This window comes from Taurulus bubalis (assembly GCF_910589615.1).
Source record: "Taurulus bubalis genome assembly, chromosome: 4".
Classification (NCBI taxonomy): Eukaryota; Metazoa; Chordata; class Actinopteri; order Perciformes; family Cottidae; genus Taurulus; species Taurulus bubalis.
In genome coordinates, this window is record NC_136592.1 from 18435397 (window position 1) to 18449067 (window position 13671).

General features: G+C 37.5%; 1 protein-coding gene across 1 annotated transcript; it reads right to left on the bottom strand.

The window, feature by feature from the left end:
* Positions 1–89: 89 nt before the first annotated feature.
* Positions 90–8554, bottom strand: ctsba (cathepsin Ba). The gene is made up of 11 exons (XM_079217124.1): positions 8442–8554; positions 5050–5177; positions 4881–4966; positions 4501–4615; positions 3981–4096; positions 3335–3420; positions 3102–3248; positions 2290–2406; positions 1935–2063; positions 1134–1215; positions 90–834 (listed from the first exon to the last, which is right to left on the bottom strand). The coding sequence occupies exons 2-10, from the start codon at positions 5170–5172 to the stop codon at positions 1142–1144; spliced, it is 993 nt and encodes a 330-aa protein (XP_079073250.1). The 5' UTR covers positions 5173–5177; positions 8442–8554; the 3' UTR covers positions 90–834; positions 1134–1141.
* Positions 8555–13671: the final 5117 nt, after the last annotated feature.

The window sequence follows — 13671 nt, forward strand, 5'->3', positions numbered from 1 at the left end:
GTCAATCCCATCAGGCGTGCATATCAGTCACATAAAATGCAAATTGATTTAAAATACCAGCGTCTGTATTCATGAGTAAAAACACAAAATTGGAAACCATGTTGTTTTATTCATTTCAGAACATAAAACAGTTATGTGCTGATATTTTGATCGATACAGGCAAACAATAAAAACATCCCATTGGCAACCATATGTTTTTTAAAGAAAGTTCAATTTCTCAATTTTAGTCAAAATTAAAAAACACTAACAGGCACCAATCACAATGGTACATCCTAACATTATGGAGTAGCATTTGTGGCACTGAGAAATAATGTTGAATAAAATATAAAATATGAAATCATTAAAATTTAGACACAGTCTCTGTTGTATTAGGCCGAGTCTTGGAATTTCTCCCAATCATAAGCTGAGTTGCTCAAGACTCTCTGCAAGTATCAAAAATGTGATGCCATAGGGAACAAATAAAGTTCTACAACAGTGACAATATGCTTCAAATCACCTGAGAACAATTAAATGCACCTATGCATTAAAAAAAACATTTTCCTCTTGTGCAACATTGCTATAAGAGATAAGGGAACAAGGCCTTGCAACAGCTCATTTGCAAAAAACACCTTCAATAAAATAATGCTGATTTTTGCTCAAGCACATACTCTATCTGCTAATAGATTAGGTGAAGGTTACTATTGAGTCTGTTGTCAAACATGCAATGTGTGCAAAGTGATTAGAGGGCTTTTTTTTTTTTTTTTTACGGACTAAAAGCTGTCAAAAGAGTAAAGGAGCCGACATTTTGAGTGTGTTGCTCTCCAGTGATTAAGTAATAACACCGTAGCTCAAAACCTGTAAGAGAGAAATAGTGTCAGTAAGGCACAGACCTCGAGCTACATGAATACATTTGTTGAGGATTTCACAAAGACAATAGCTTCTCAGACTTGAAATGGGAGCTACTGGAGTGGTACAGCTACAGCTATGAGGCTTGAGCACAAATACAAAGCCATGCATTCCAGTCAGGTTTATAACATTATACTAGGGAGGGTGCAAGAGAATGGCAGCGTTATTCTGTATAGCCACAAAGTAAACAAAAGTTTGTATAAGGCCAATACTTATATTAATATTGCCCTTATATAGTTTTCTCTTACCTTAGAATCTATTTGGGAATCCCAGCCACAATCTCAGACTCAATACCACAATGATCCGATCCTCGCAGGATCTTAAAGAATCCTGAAAAAAAAGGAACAGACCAGAGGGCACTTTACATACATTACAAAAAAGAATAGATTTGACCCAACATTAGCAATTGTTATTGTTAAGTATTAAATATAGAGATACTTTACTTTACTAATTGTGAGCACATATGGTATATTTGTGTCTCATATTTAGAACGGCTGCTAGGCAACTTTGCATATTTTAACCTGATGCAGACAAATATTCACATACATTATTTTTAAACATAACAATAACACTAACACAAATAGTATTAGCTTGAAAGTACTTCGGTATCCAAGTTTTGGATGGGTATGAAAAGTGTGTGTGACACTGTCAGGTGTTGATTCAACAATGTGTTCAGTTGAGGCTGCAGTTGGTGTATTAAAACATAAACTTTATTAGAATCGTCATATACATACAGGTGCATGACATTTCACATCTGCATTTCACCCATCCTACACATTTAGGAGCAGTGAGCTGCTGTAAAACGTCCGGGGAGAAACTTGGGGTTCGGTGTCTCGCTCAAAGACACTTCGACATGCAGTGAGAATCAAACTGCTCATCCAATGAGCTGCAGCCGCCCGACTGTATTACATTGAAGGGATTCTGAATATTCCATGTCCTTCATACATATAACTAGGAAGGCTATACTGTTTATAAACAGATACATAGTATTATCGTGACTATTGGTATAAATGTTAGTTAAATTATATAACATATGCATCTTTGCTCACCATTATCACCCCAGTCAGTGTTCCAGGAGTTGGCACAGAGCCAGTAGTGAACACCATCCTCCTCTCCCCAGCCCAGGATTTTGATGGCGTGGCCACCCAACGCAGACCCAGACACATGCTGATACACACCTGGAATTGCGGAGAAAAAAATAAGGAAGGAGAACACGATAGAGAGGAGGCAAGAGCTTCAGTTCAAGTGTGTGCGAGAGAAAGTTAGAAACATAATTTTCAAGAATCACTGAGCAAAATCGTCAGTCAGCGTTTAACCTGTTCTCAACAGGTTGCGGGTGTACAAGCACTCAGTATTCTGTGTGTTTGTTCTACATTTGTCTGTTCATGGTGCAGGCGTTCTTACCAGACTTGTACAGCACAAAGTCTTCATAGACGGTAAAGGCTCCCTCTACTGGGCCATTCTTGTATATCTCACTCTGAATCTCCTTCTCTTCTGACAGCACGCTGTAAGACGTTTTACCTGCAACACACTTTTGAGTTAGGAACCTGTGCCAAGAGTGTGTGTGTGTGTGTGTGTGTGTGTGTGTGCGCGCGTGTGTGTGTGTGTGTGTGTGTGTGTGTGGGTGTGCAAACACAGCTTTATTCAGAAGATTAGGGTTAGGCTCATTATAGGACATAAACATACTGCTTGTAGGACATACTAGAGTGATTAATGGCACATGACTGGATCCAAAGGTGAACACTTAGTCTTTATCAAACATCTAATACATTTTATTGTATGTGTAAGATACTTAGTTTAAATATATACACGTTAGTAATAGATAAATCAAGTTTTGACTATTGGTTCTAGATGTATTAACACCTATTAATAAATTGTCTGAGTAACCAGAATTTACATATATATTTACATATTTCATGATAATAAATCATGCTCCAGCTGAGTCTGTTTACTAATCAAATAATTGCCCTTTTGTGTTTCATACTGCTTTCATCAAATATCAGCCAAGCATTATAATACAATATATTATAGAAACATGTTTTCTGGAGAAAAAAAAAAATCAAAGAACCAGAACAAATATTATTATTATTAAATATTATTTTATATACTAAATACTGGTGTGTATGAAAAGACACAGAGCTAATGTTAGCATGCTTAACTCTTATAACTCCCACGCAGGTATTTATGTAAGTTTATTTTTCTCCAGCTTTTCTTACCAAAGTGCTTGTCCACTTTGTAGCTGGGTGTGTATCCAGGTTCACACTGGAAGACGCACTGGGGTGTATCTCCACCCTCCCCAGAGCAGGAGTGTCTGCTGCCATTCACGTGGTGTTCACAGGGGGGGATGGTGTAGGGCCGACAACCTGCACTCACAAAGAGTAAGACACAAAGATCAGAATTGTACACACCACACATGCACCACTGCGGGAGTCTCACACACAAAACGTACCAATGTGGGAGTCATAGAGGCCGCCAGAGACCAGCCCCTTAGTGGTCCAGAAGTCCCAGGCAGCTGCAGGGTAGCCACCATCACAGCTAAATAGAGAAAACAAAGTTTTTTTTAATCCACTTTTACAAACAACCACTATGCACTCCCTGCCTCCAAACTGTGAATGTTCACACTGCACAAAATTCGGGAGGCATCTCAACCAATACAGATTCTGAAGCCTACCTCTTGCAGCTGTACTGCATCTTCTAATACCAAGAACTGATTAATTAATAGCGCCTGTTTTCTCCATGGAATCATCTTGCTGTCACGTTACATCAAGGCCACTGTATTTCATATGGATCAGTTAAGTCATAGCCCGATTCACTTAATAAGGTCAGTTTCGTCGCAGATACTAATTCTGTGTATTGACTCAGTGCATTCCTCTACATTATCAGACTTATATCTTCCTATTAGGTCATTAATGGAGAGCTTGTATTGAGTTAATTCATTGTCTCCTCCCATTAAATACCAAGTAATTAAAATTTCAAAACCTTTGGTTTGGTATTGATATGGTACGGGCCACATAAAGCAGGTCACTGCGATCATCTACTGGGAACAGTTTTAGACAAGAAAGGAGTGAAACTTTTCCCACATTACTGCCTCTCACCCCATGCCACAGCTCTTGCAGCAGGTCAGCAGATCCTCTGAGGAGATCTCCACGCTGACCTTGGCATTGCTGTGGATACACACTCGGTCAGAGATGGCCTCTGCAGCACCAAATGCCTGTGGGCAGAAAAAACAAGACATGACAGACACACTCACAGAATTTATGGGGAGATTTCATTATTAGATTGCTAAGCCCTTCAAAGCATGTTATGACTTAACAGCTGGAAAAAGGGAATGTCAACCACAATCAAAATTCACAATCATATAAAGAATTCCCTCAATCAAGTGTCTTTGTGGAATGCGGGTGCAAACAAATCCCATTAAAACTACAATAAATGACGGGCTGTGCAAGAAGTAATGTGCCATGCAAATGAAAGGGCACTTCAACATATTAAAAACACTTGTGTACACTTAATACTCGTGTGCTATTGGTTAAGATACGGCATGTCTACCTCTGCCCTAGAAAATCTGAATAAAAATTAATGTGGCCACATCTTTTGAGCAGTTGAGTTTTAACTCACCCAGCAGGATCCACAGGAGCCCTGGTCTCTGATCTCCTTCAGAGTGGGACAGTTGGGCCACTGCTCTCTGGAGTCAAAGTTTGTAGGGATCGTCATGTCTCCAGAATACTGAACGCTGCAGAGTAAAAAATTGTTATGGAGTATTACTGTGCGCCATTACAGCTTACAATTGCAGTGTAGGCCGACTTGATGGATATTCCATTTTGTAGTGGACATGTGAGGAGTGGAGTTTTGGTCCATGACCCTGAAACCACTGCTTGTGTTTGTATATACAAATGTACATGGTGCATATATAATTGGGGGATGTACAGCAGAGCAACTACTCAATGATATGCTAGCATAATGAAATAATAATCTAAAGTTCATTTCCTGTGACTCACATGACTGGCAGCTTCGGTCCCTTCAGCATCGTACCGCAGAGTCTCTTGACATAACTGTAGTCGACATTATGGAAGTTGTGGCCAGCCTGCGAGAGAGGAGGGAGATTAAGTCAAATTGAACTGCTCCCAAGCTGGAAAAAACTAAAACAACTAAAAACTAAAAACTCACCTTCCAAGTAGTGTTGACCTTATTGATGTAATTGACCATCTCACTGGACAGTGGTTTGAGGCGGGGTCTGGCCAGGCTCACCGACAAGCTGGCAGCCAATAACAGAAAGGCTGAACGCCACATTTTGCCTGAAAAATACAAAATTAAGTGGACGAGTTTATTTGTTTGTTGTACATATTTAGCTATCGTTATCTAATTGCACACATGCTGATTCCATCACTAAACCGTACCATGATCATGGAACCCTGAATGTATTTTGATTTACCTATATTATATGCATGCTAATATACAGCTGCAGCTAACGGTGCTACCAGCTCAAACTACAGCAAAGTGCTGACAGAGCTCAGAATGTTTATCGGACGGGGAAACCGCAGGGTGGGCACTACGCCGTAAGCTAGTGAGCTAGCCACGGCCGTGAGCTAGCCAGTGGGGCACACTCACAAGCATAAGTATGCCCTAAAAGCATGAGCGGCCAACCTGGCTATGTTAATAAAACGAGGATTACAACACAAACAGAGGAAGGGCAACTTCATTCTCAGCTAGAAAAAACAGTGGTACTTAATAACCCCAAATGACTGTACATAAAGTAGTCTAGGTTGGAAATCTTATTGAAAATACATAACCAAAGTGAGACAGTGTGACAGTGTGTGAGTAAATTAATTGTCTTCCACTTGTAAATAAATACAAGCCTGAGACAATGCAATGATATGATTGAATACACACACACACACACACACACACACACACACACACACACACACACACACACACACACACACATACACTTCTGAAACTTGAGACCTGAAACTGAAAGCTGAAAAAACTAAAAAACATTCACAGTTGACTAGGCGTTGAGACTCTGGTTACAGCTACAAGTGGAACATTGGAACAGTGGAAAACCTCTTATCCTCAGTCATGCTCTTCACAGACCTCTCAAGTGGATAAACACGCTACATAAGCAGGACGCACACGCACAACAAGCAGTCCCGTGATTTCAACCAATAACTTAGATTTATATCTACATGACCTTTCAATACTAGATTGACTGGGTTTCAGTCAGAAAAGCCCAAATAATAAAACATCCTCCTCATATTTCCGCCATGCTGCAGAAAACACATCCAGCCAATGCAAATGTATGCACTCTTCCAGTTTTTAGATACAATCTTTGTATGCTCTCGAATGGTACACATGAGACCACTTTATCAGAGGTGAAATGCACTGGTCAGAGTTGATATCAGCTGCAGACAAGAGTCCATTATAGATCATAACGTAGCCCATTAGATAGAGGCATTGGTTGTATAAGCAGGATGCTCCAAGTCCAGAAAAAGCAATTATAGTGCAGACACTGTGCTTCTTTATAAACCTGATAGGATGAACTAACATGCAGCTTCAACCTTTATTTTAATAAAAGGACCAGCAGCGGAGCATAAACAGCTTTTTACAAAAGAAAGACCGGAAATGTTAACTTTTCTTTTTCCATTCAGATATTCTTTTTTTTTTTTTTTTTTACCGTGTTGTGTTCCAAGCAAGATGAGCAAACACTGATTTTGAATCAGTCTGTTGACAAACACAACTTGACATGAACTTTTGTAGGAGCTTAATAGACTTCTACACAGTGCATACATTGGCACACTGCCGCACAGATTTTCTCTGAAGAACAAGGGCCTGTCTTAGTAACCTGTAAGTTTGCACACCTGTTTAGGCACGAGTGTTTCTATTACAGAGAAAGCAGAAGAAAAAACAATGAAAACACCTCAGGTGTGTATGAGAGAGCGAGGAACAGAAAAAATATGAATTTCAATGAAACTGGTTTGATATCACATGACTGAGACCAATGAAGTATCATAAGGAAATAGTACACAAGGGGAAGTAAGACCAGAAAATCCCCCTTTCCAGAATGACAACTCAACATACTCCAACCACTTTAAAATCTAAACCAGGTTCTTATGAGTAGTACACTTTCTTAAATACAATTTTTCTTGCATTATTTCAGATTATGTAATGCAACAAAAATGGGACAGTAGTGACTACATTGGCTGTGTATGCTGTAAACAGCTTATATATGATTTATATCGCTGTGAACCATCTACATGCTGTGTTACCAAGTGAAACATTTGGACACCCAGACCAACACATTCACATGAAATGACAAGTTTATTTGTTCAGTTTTTAGAGAAGTGGTTCAACCACACATGCAGAAAAGTGCCTTGAAGCTGAAACAATGATTTGGATGTGATTTGGGGAAGCGAACCATCAGTCTGCTGACCTGCATAAAACCTATAAGTCTCATGTCAATTACTTTCAACACAGTTACCGCAGAGCAAGACTCACAACGGCTACATTAACTTGCTGAGTCACAGTGGAGGGCGGTGTGGCATTTATTTGAAAGCACTAAAAAAATTCAATAATGTAATAATTCTGTAATGTTCATTCTCTTACAATATTAATTTCTGTGTCTCCCGGACAAAGAACTGAACCAAATGTTAATGTGTTGTACTAGTAAAGAATGTCTTAAACATATAAAAAGTAAAACCCACAACGATTCAAAACACAATCTGATAAATCTGGTTTATTTGTTCTCTGTCTATTTATTCCTTGTCACAATGCTGAGGATCTGCTGACAGGAAGGGGGGCGATGTGGATTTACACAATAATATAAAAGGTCCACATCACTTTTGTGGTTGGAAATGTCCAAACTTCCCTTTTTCATGTTTTTTTACAGTCTGGTTGGAAATTGTGTCGTTGTTAAGTCTCCGATACATTCATGTATATTCAGCTTTACTTCATCCCTGGTGTCTGCTGTGTCACCGACATGGCTATACCTGTGTGAACAAGTCTCCTTTCTATTCTTTTGTTTAAAGCAGAGGACAGAATGGCGGCCTCCAGCTCTCATACACACCTAAACTAGTTTCAGTTTCCATTTCCATGTTGTATCAATGTGCTTGGCGGCCCAGTGTTAAGTTTCATGCTAATTTTAACTTCAGGTTTTAAGTTACTTTCTTTCTTTACTATGAGCTTCTGCCTACACTGGATTTAACTCAACATTTCGATGTGTCCTAATAATTAATTAAGGAATTAATTACACGAGTGTTTGGACAAATAAGCCCCAGCAGCATTTATCTCATCACCTCTGACCATGAAGCCTAAAATAAATCAGGCAATCGAAAACAACAACCACGATGTGTGCAATGGAAACAAACTGGACTTACATTGCTTTTCTTTTTGTATAAAAAATGAGTTACTCAGTCCAAAACTACTAAATGAAAGTAAGGTTTCGTGTATTCTCTTCTAGTTTACGTGAAGTGAAACAGTCAGCTAGCTAAGTTAACGTTAACGTGAGCTGTTAACTGTTAACGCTCCGTGTAAAACAACCTTTAAAATAAATCATTTACCTGTAGTTCGTTAGTCAGCTGTAGGCGTGAATAAAAAATCTTCAGCTCCTGGTTCTCCGTCTGGCCGTCACTGGTCAACAACCTGAGAAACGCTGCTCTTCTTCAGTTAGCCATCGGACCACGTGACCCGGTCACGTGAACGCAGCTCATGTGATCGGGAACGACACCAAAACCGGATCCCCCACCTGACCTCACTACTCCTTTTTTGTTCCAGTCTCTGGGTGTTGGTTTGTAAGATTGGGAACGTTTTCTTATTCAGACAAATATTGAAAGTACACCAACGGCGAGAGAGTGGGACCAATGAGTGGGACGCAGTAGATCTGCACTACTTCACACTGACCGCTAGGTGGTGCAGAAACTCACACTCATTGTATAAAATCCTATAATCTATTCTATCTATTTGTTTTTATTATTTAATATTACTATTATTACTATTATTATTTAAACTGTGTTTTCAGCTATCATTTTCAGCTTTAGTTTTCAGTAGCATCATTAAAATGGGCTTTTGATATAATAGTGTAATTACGTAATATCAAAGTATCTTGTTCTTACTCTTATCATAAAAGGAAAGGAAGCATCGAGTTTGCTGCAACAATAATTCTCAAGTGTAAGTACTGCAATCAAGATTGTATGAATTAAATGTATTGTAAACGTAGGGATCTAAATGTCATGGATGACTGAGACAGCAAACCCCAGATATAGTTTCTACCAGTTGTGTGACATCTGCTAATAGGGTGTTCTAATAATATTTTCTGACATACAGTTGAACAAGTATTGACAAGAGATCATGACATGAAACATAATTCGGAGGACCTTTTTTCATGATGCATGACATTAATGTATGCGTATGGTGGTATTTTAACACATTTCGTCTGATGGTGACAGATCACTGACCATAGAGAACATGCTGATTGTTCGGCAGCTTTCTCTTCCTTTTATTTGTCTGTCATCTGACTTTCAAAGTGACGAATAGGGAAAAATACTGTAAGAAGAGCACACACACATTAATCATTATCTTGCCAAGAAAATTGCATAAAAGCAGATCCTCCTTTTGAAGTTGAGGGACCAACAACACTCTCTCTTATTTAACCAAGTGAACATCACAATCTTCTTTTAATTCAATTACACTATTATTTAACTTAATGAAGTTAAACGCGTGGCATTTGGTTTGTGGGAATGTGCATATAACATCCCTGCTCGGAAATATTGCGATATACATACATTTCTCTGTTTTCTGTCTTCTCTGTTCTGCATAAATCCCTTTATAATAATGTTTTGAATTTATATAGTTGTACTAGTGGATGTATTACAAGTTGCACATATAAGTTTAAAGCTTATAACCATTAACTATTTTTAGTTTGTGATTAACAATGTTTTTATTTTATTTTCTATTGTGAGTGTATTTGTTGCCCTGGCTGGTGAGCTGCTAAATACAATTTCCTTGCAGGAATAAATCAAGTTGGAATGGATTGATTGAATTAAGACATTAATTGAATTTCTGCTTTATTACATGATCTTGTATCAAGGTTAAGACCTTCATTGTCAGCTAATATTATTCTGACATGCTGCAAATATTCTATTATAATTTATGTACAACAAATGTGGTGCCATTTAGTGAACTAGAAATACTTTACACAACGTACCAAAGAGTGTGAGGAATAGTTGTTAATGCCCCAGAACCCCCATCCAGCCCTGTGTTACTATAAACAACATTATGTTCATTTCAAAAGGTGAACTAGTCATTGTACTGTGAATATAATATACTCAATGTACAATGTATTCATTACTGTCTGATTTACACAGTTATTATGCATTTCCACTTGTCTAAAGCTCACAACAAAGTTAAAAGATCACTGACTGTAAATTAATTCCGGGTGATCAATACAACAAAGCACTCTGAGCGTTGATCATGACTAATGATTTTATTTTGTCACATCAATAGCACAGTAATTGACTCACTATTACCAACCACAGTTGCACTGTGGAAATCCTTGCAGAGACAAGGTGATGCATGTTGACAAATGCCGTTACACTCAATCAGCAAAGTAATTTCCGTGAAACTTTCGCACAAAACCTTGAATACTGCACCATAGCTGTTCACACATTTCATAATTCGTAAATGTGACCAGATAAATAAAATGAAAAATAAATACAAATTTGACAAATTAGAAACACAAGTGAATATTATCATACACATCAGGTACACAAAGCAAAGCATATTGTTTTAGTGTAAAGCCACACACACCTAATACAAGCATGGCAGCTGAAACTGTCTCTACAAGGCAAAGCGCTGATTCATGATGAACAAGCCGAGGCATCGTTTGCAGTCTAAAGCGTGTGCGTAGATATTTTGTAATCAGTGCACTAATATACATCTCATTAGCTGGCTTATTGCTTTTGCGTTGACATACATTCTAGCATGTGTGTTTACTATTGTAATGCATGTTTGTGTGTGTGTGTGTGTGTGTGTGTGTGTGTGTGTGTGTGTGTGTATGTGTGTGTGTGTGTGTGTGTGTGTGTGTGTAGTTACAGTGGAGTTTTCTTTCTCTCAAGGAATAGATACAATTCTCTGGATGGATGAGTAACATGCAGTGACTCTTGACTTTATCTATCAGCAGGTATGTGGTTTGACACAGTTTGAGAGAGTATGTTTTTCTCAAAGTGCTGCACATGTTTTATCACCAAACATTTAACTGGTCATTTCAGATATAGACCAGACTTTATACTTGTATTTCTTTAGAAAGAAAGAAAATTAAATAACATAGCAAATACACATATAGATGGAAGATTGGTATTGTATGATTACAATCAGATTTCACTTAATTAAATAAATAAATAATATTCATAACATTTCATAATACTGGCATTGACCAAACTCATAGTAGCACAGTATACCCAGGATTTACCGTTATGCAATTTGTATATTATGGTTTCCTCCTTCTGGTAGCTACATTATGAAAACAATTTTATACAGTTAAACAAGAGTTTTCAGTCATACAGTAAGCAATTACATGTTCTCACTGAGACATAAAAAGAAAAGAAAATCAGTTTTGTCACTTGGATATTCAGTTTTGCTGAGGTAGGAGGTTCAACTAAAGAATAGGCGGAAGAACGGAGTATATATGTGAGTATGGCAGGCTGTACAAGAGAGTACCAAAGACATTTAGAGTTATTAAGTATTCATTTAAGACTATTTCCAAATTAGATTTAAACCTTTATGTTTACTGAGATGGATTGTCTGCATATGAGAAAGTTGCTTCTTTTTTGACACAAAAATGTAATGGTTACATTTTCCTCTACATAAAGTAAAATAGACCTTGATATTACGTCTTTTTATTTTTAAAGTAGCTGTGTTCAGGCATAATTTCTGCACAATTGATGACGTTCTTTTTCACAAGTGCATGTTTAACTTTGCCCACAACAGCTGGCTTACTGTGTGCTCTTCAATAAAAGCAACCAGTAATTGGACGGCAAAAATCATAATGCTAAATGCTAATTATTAGAGTAGCAGACAAGGATGCCAAATTTAACAATTACTTTTGGGAACACACAAATATAAATCACAACAAGCCTAAAAATGTAATGCTTAGTCAGAAAAAACACCATGTGACAACTTCCATCCCAGCACATAAAGGTCGGTTGCAGCAACTCACTTTCACAGTATACAGAACTGCTGCTACTGCAGTTAATTAGCTTCTATCGTGTATTGTATTTTATCATCATTTGTACACTTCATCAATGAAAAATAAAAAAACTACATTTGATTGTAAGAGGTGTTCAATGTTACCTCCTCTATGTTACAGTCAAGAACAGGCTCAGTTATGTCCTGCACAATTTCTCTGTTTGCTGTATTTCATCTTTTCTGCATCACTAAAATTACCAGTTTAATTTTGTCTCATATATGCAATGTCTTGGAAAGGGGCAAATGGGGTAGTTGAAAAATTAAATTAAATTAAATTCAAAATTATGGAAACATTGTTACTTATTTAGAGATCATCATTAAGTTATAACAAACACATAACATATAAGTTTGGATGTAAAATATCTGATCATTAAAATAGACAATAAAAAAAATCTGACAAATAAAATGAAATGCATGTAACAATAGAAACATCATCTGATTTTCCTCGACGTGTCCTTGTGTTGTAATCATAGTGTAGTCTATAGATTATCATGCTACTTTAGCTGCATATTTTCTGCTGTAAAGTGCCCACTGACATTATTGCAGTTACAATTACCAAAGGAAAGCAGAGTATATACTTTATAAAATGATAATCCATCCAACCTCTGCTTTTTATCATTTGCTTATGTGATAGTTTCTTGAAAATATCAACTAACAGATTTTACTGTTTTACCGATGGTAAATACGAGCTCTGTCTATTTGTATGTGTCAGTAATGTGATTTGAAAACTGTAGGGGATATTCAACATTATCTCAAGGTTTTGTGAAAAAAAAAAAAGCTTTTGAAAGTCTCACAAACATCAATGCATGCTTGTATTTGCATTTAGTCTGGATTATTTGTATATATTATCACAAACTATTGGTCTCATTGTGTCAGACTCACAAAAGTACAAAAAGAAAAAACGACTGATCGAGTGGCAAGAGAGTGTGTTAGGTGTTTGTAAACCTGGTTCATTTTGACAATTCTTCGCATTGATTCACATGATTGTTAACGCTAAATATCGTTATCTATAGTGTATTGTGTTTTTTCTCCTTCAAATGGTTATAAAAAACTGAAAAAAATTCCCCCAATTTAGACTGTTTGATCCCCCTGGTACTATATGTACATGTTTATCACTCCTAACTCTCTTGGTGGCCTTGGCAGGAAGCAGACAACCACGTGCCTCACCTGACACACACAAATGTGCCAGATGCTTTCCTTTCGTCCTTTCAAAGTAGCATGCGAGGATTGCCAGGAGGCACTCCAAACAACCAGGAGTTGGTTGTGCAGCAACATGGACCTGGCCCATATCTGGATTTCTTACCATAAACACTGCTACATGTATTGATAAGAATGTACAGCAAGGTAAAAAAATTAAGGATTGAGCCAATATCTCTGCAGTGGTTGGCAAGTGTGCTACCTATGCTTCCTAACTTTCTGCTAATTTAACCCTTGTATCTGCATGTCAGAGAAAAACAAAAATAATAATTTATATTGTGTATCCTTCTATGACTGATTCAAATTAACTGAGCTGAAAAGACCCATTATTTCCCCACCAAGCTTTCCCTA

Coding starts and splice junctions, on each gene's coding strand:
- ctsba (XM_079217124.1), bottom strand. CDS start 5,172: ATGTGGCGTTCAGCCTTTCTGTTATTGGCTGCCAGCTTGTCGGTGAGC. Junction 4,097..4,500: donor GCTCCTGTGGATCCTGCTGG/GTGAGTTAAAAC, acceptor TTCTGCCCACAG/GCATTTGGTGCTGCAGAGGC. Junction 3,421..3,980: donor TGCAAGAGCTGTGGCATGGG/GTGAGAGGCAGT, acceptor TTCTCTATTTAG/CTGTGATGGTGGCTACCCTG.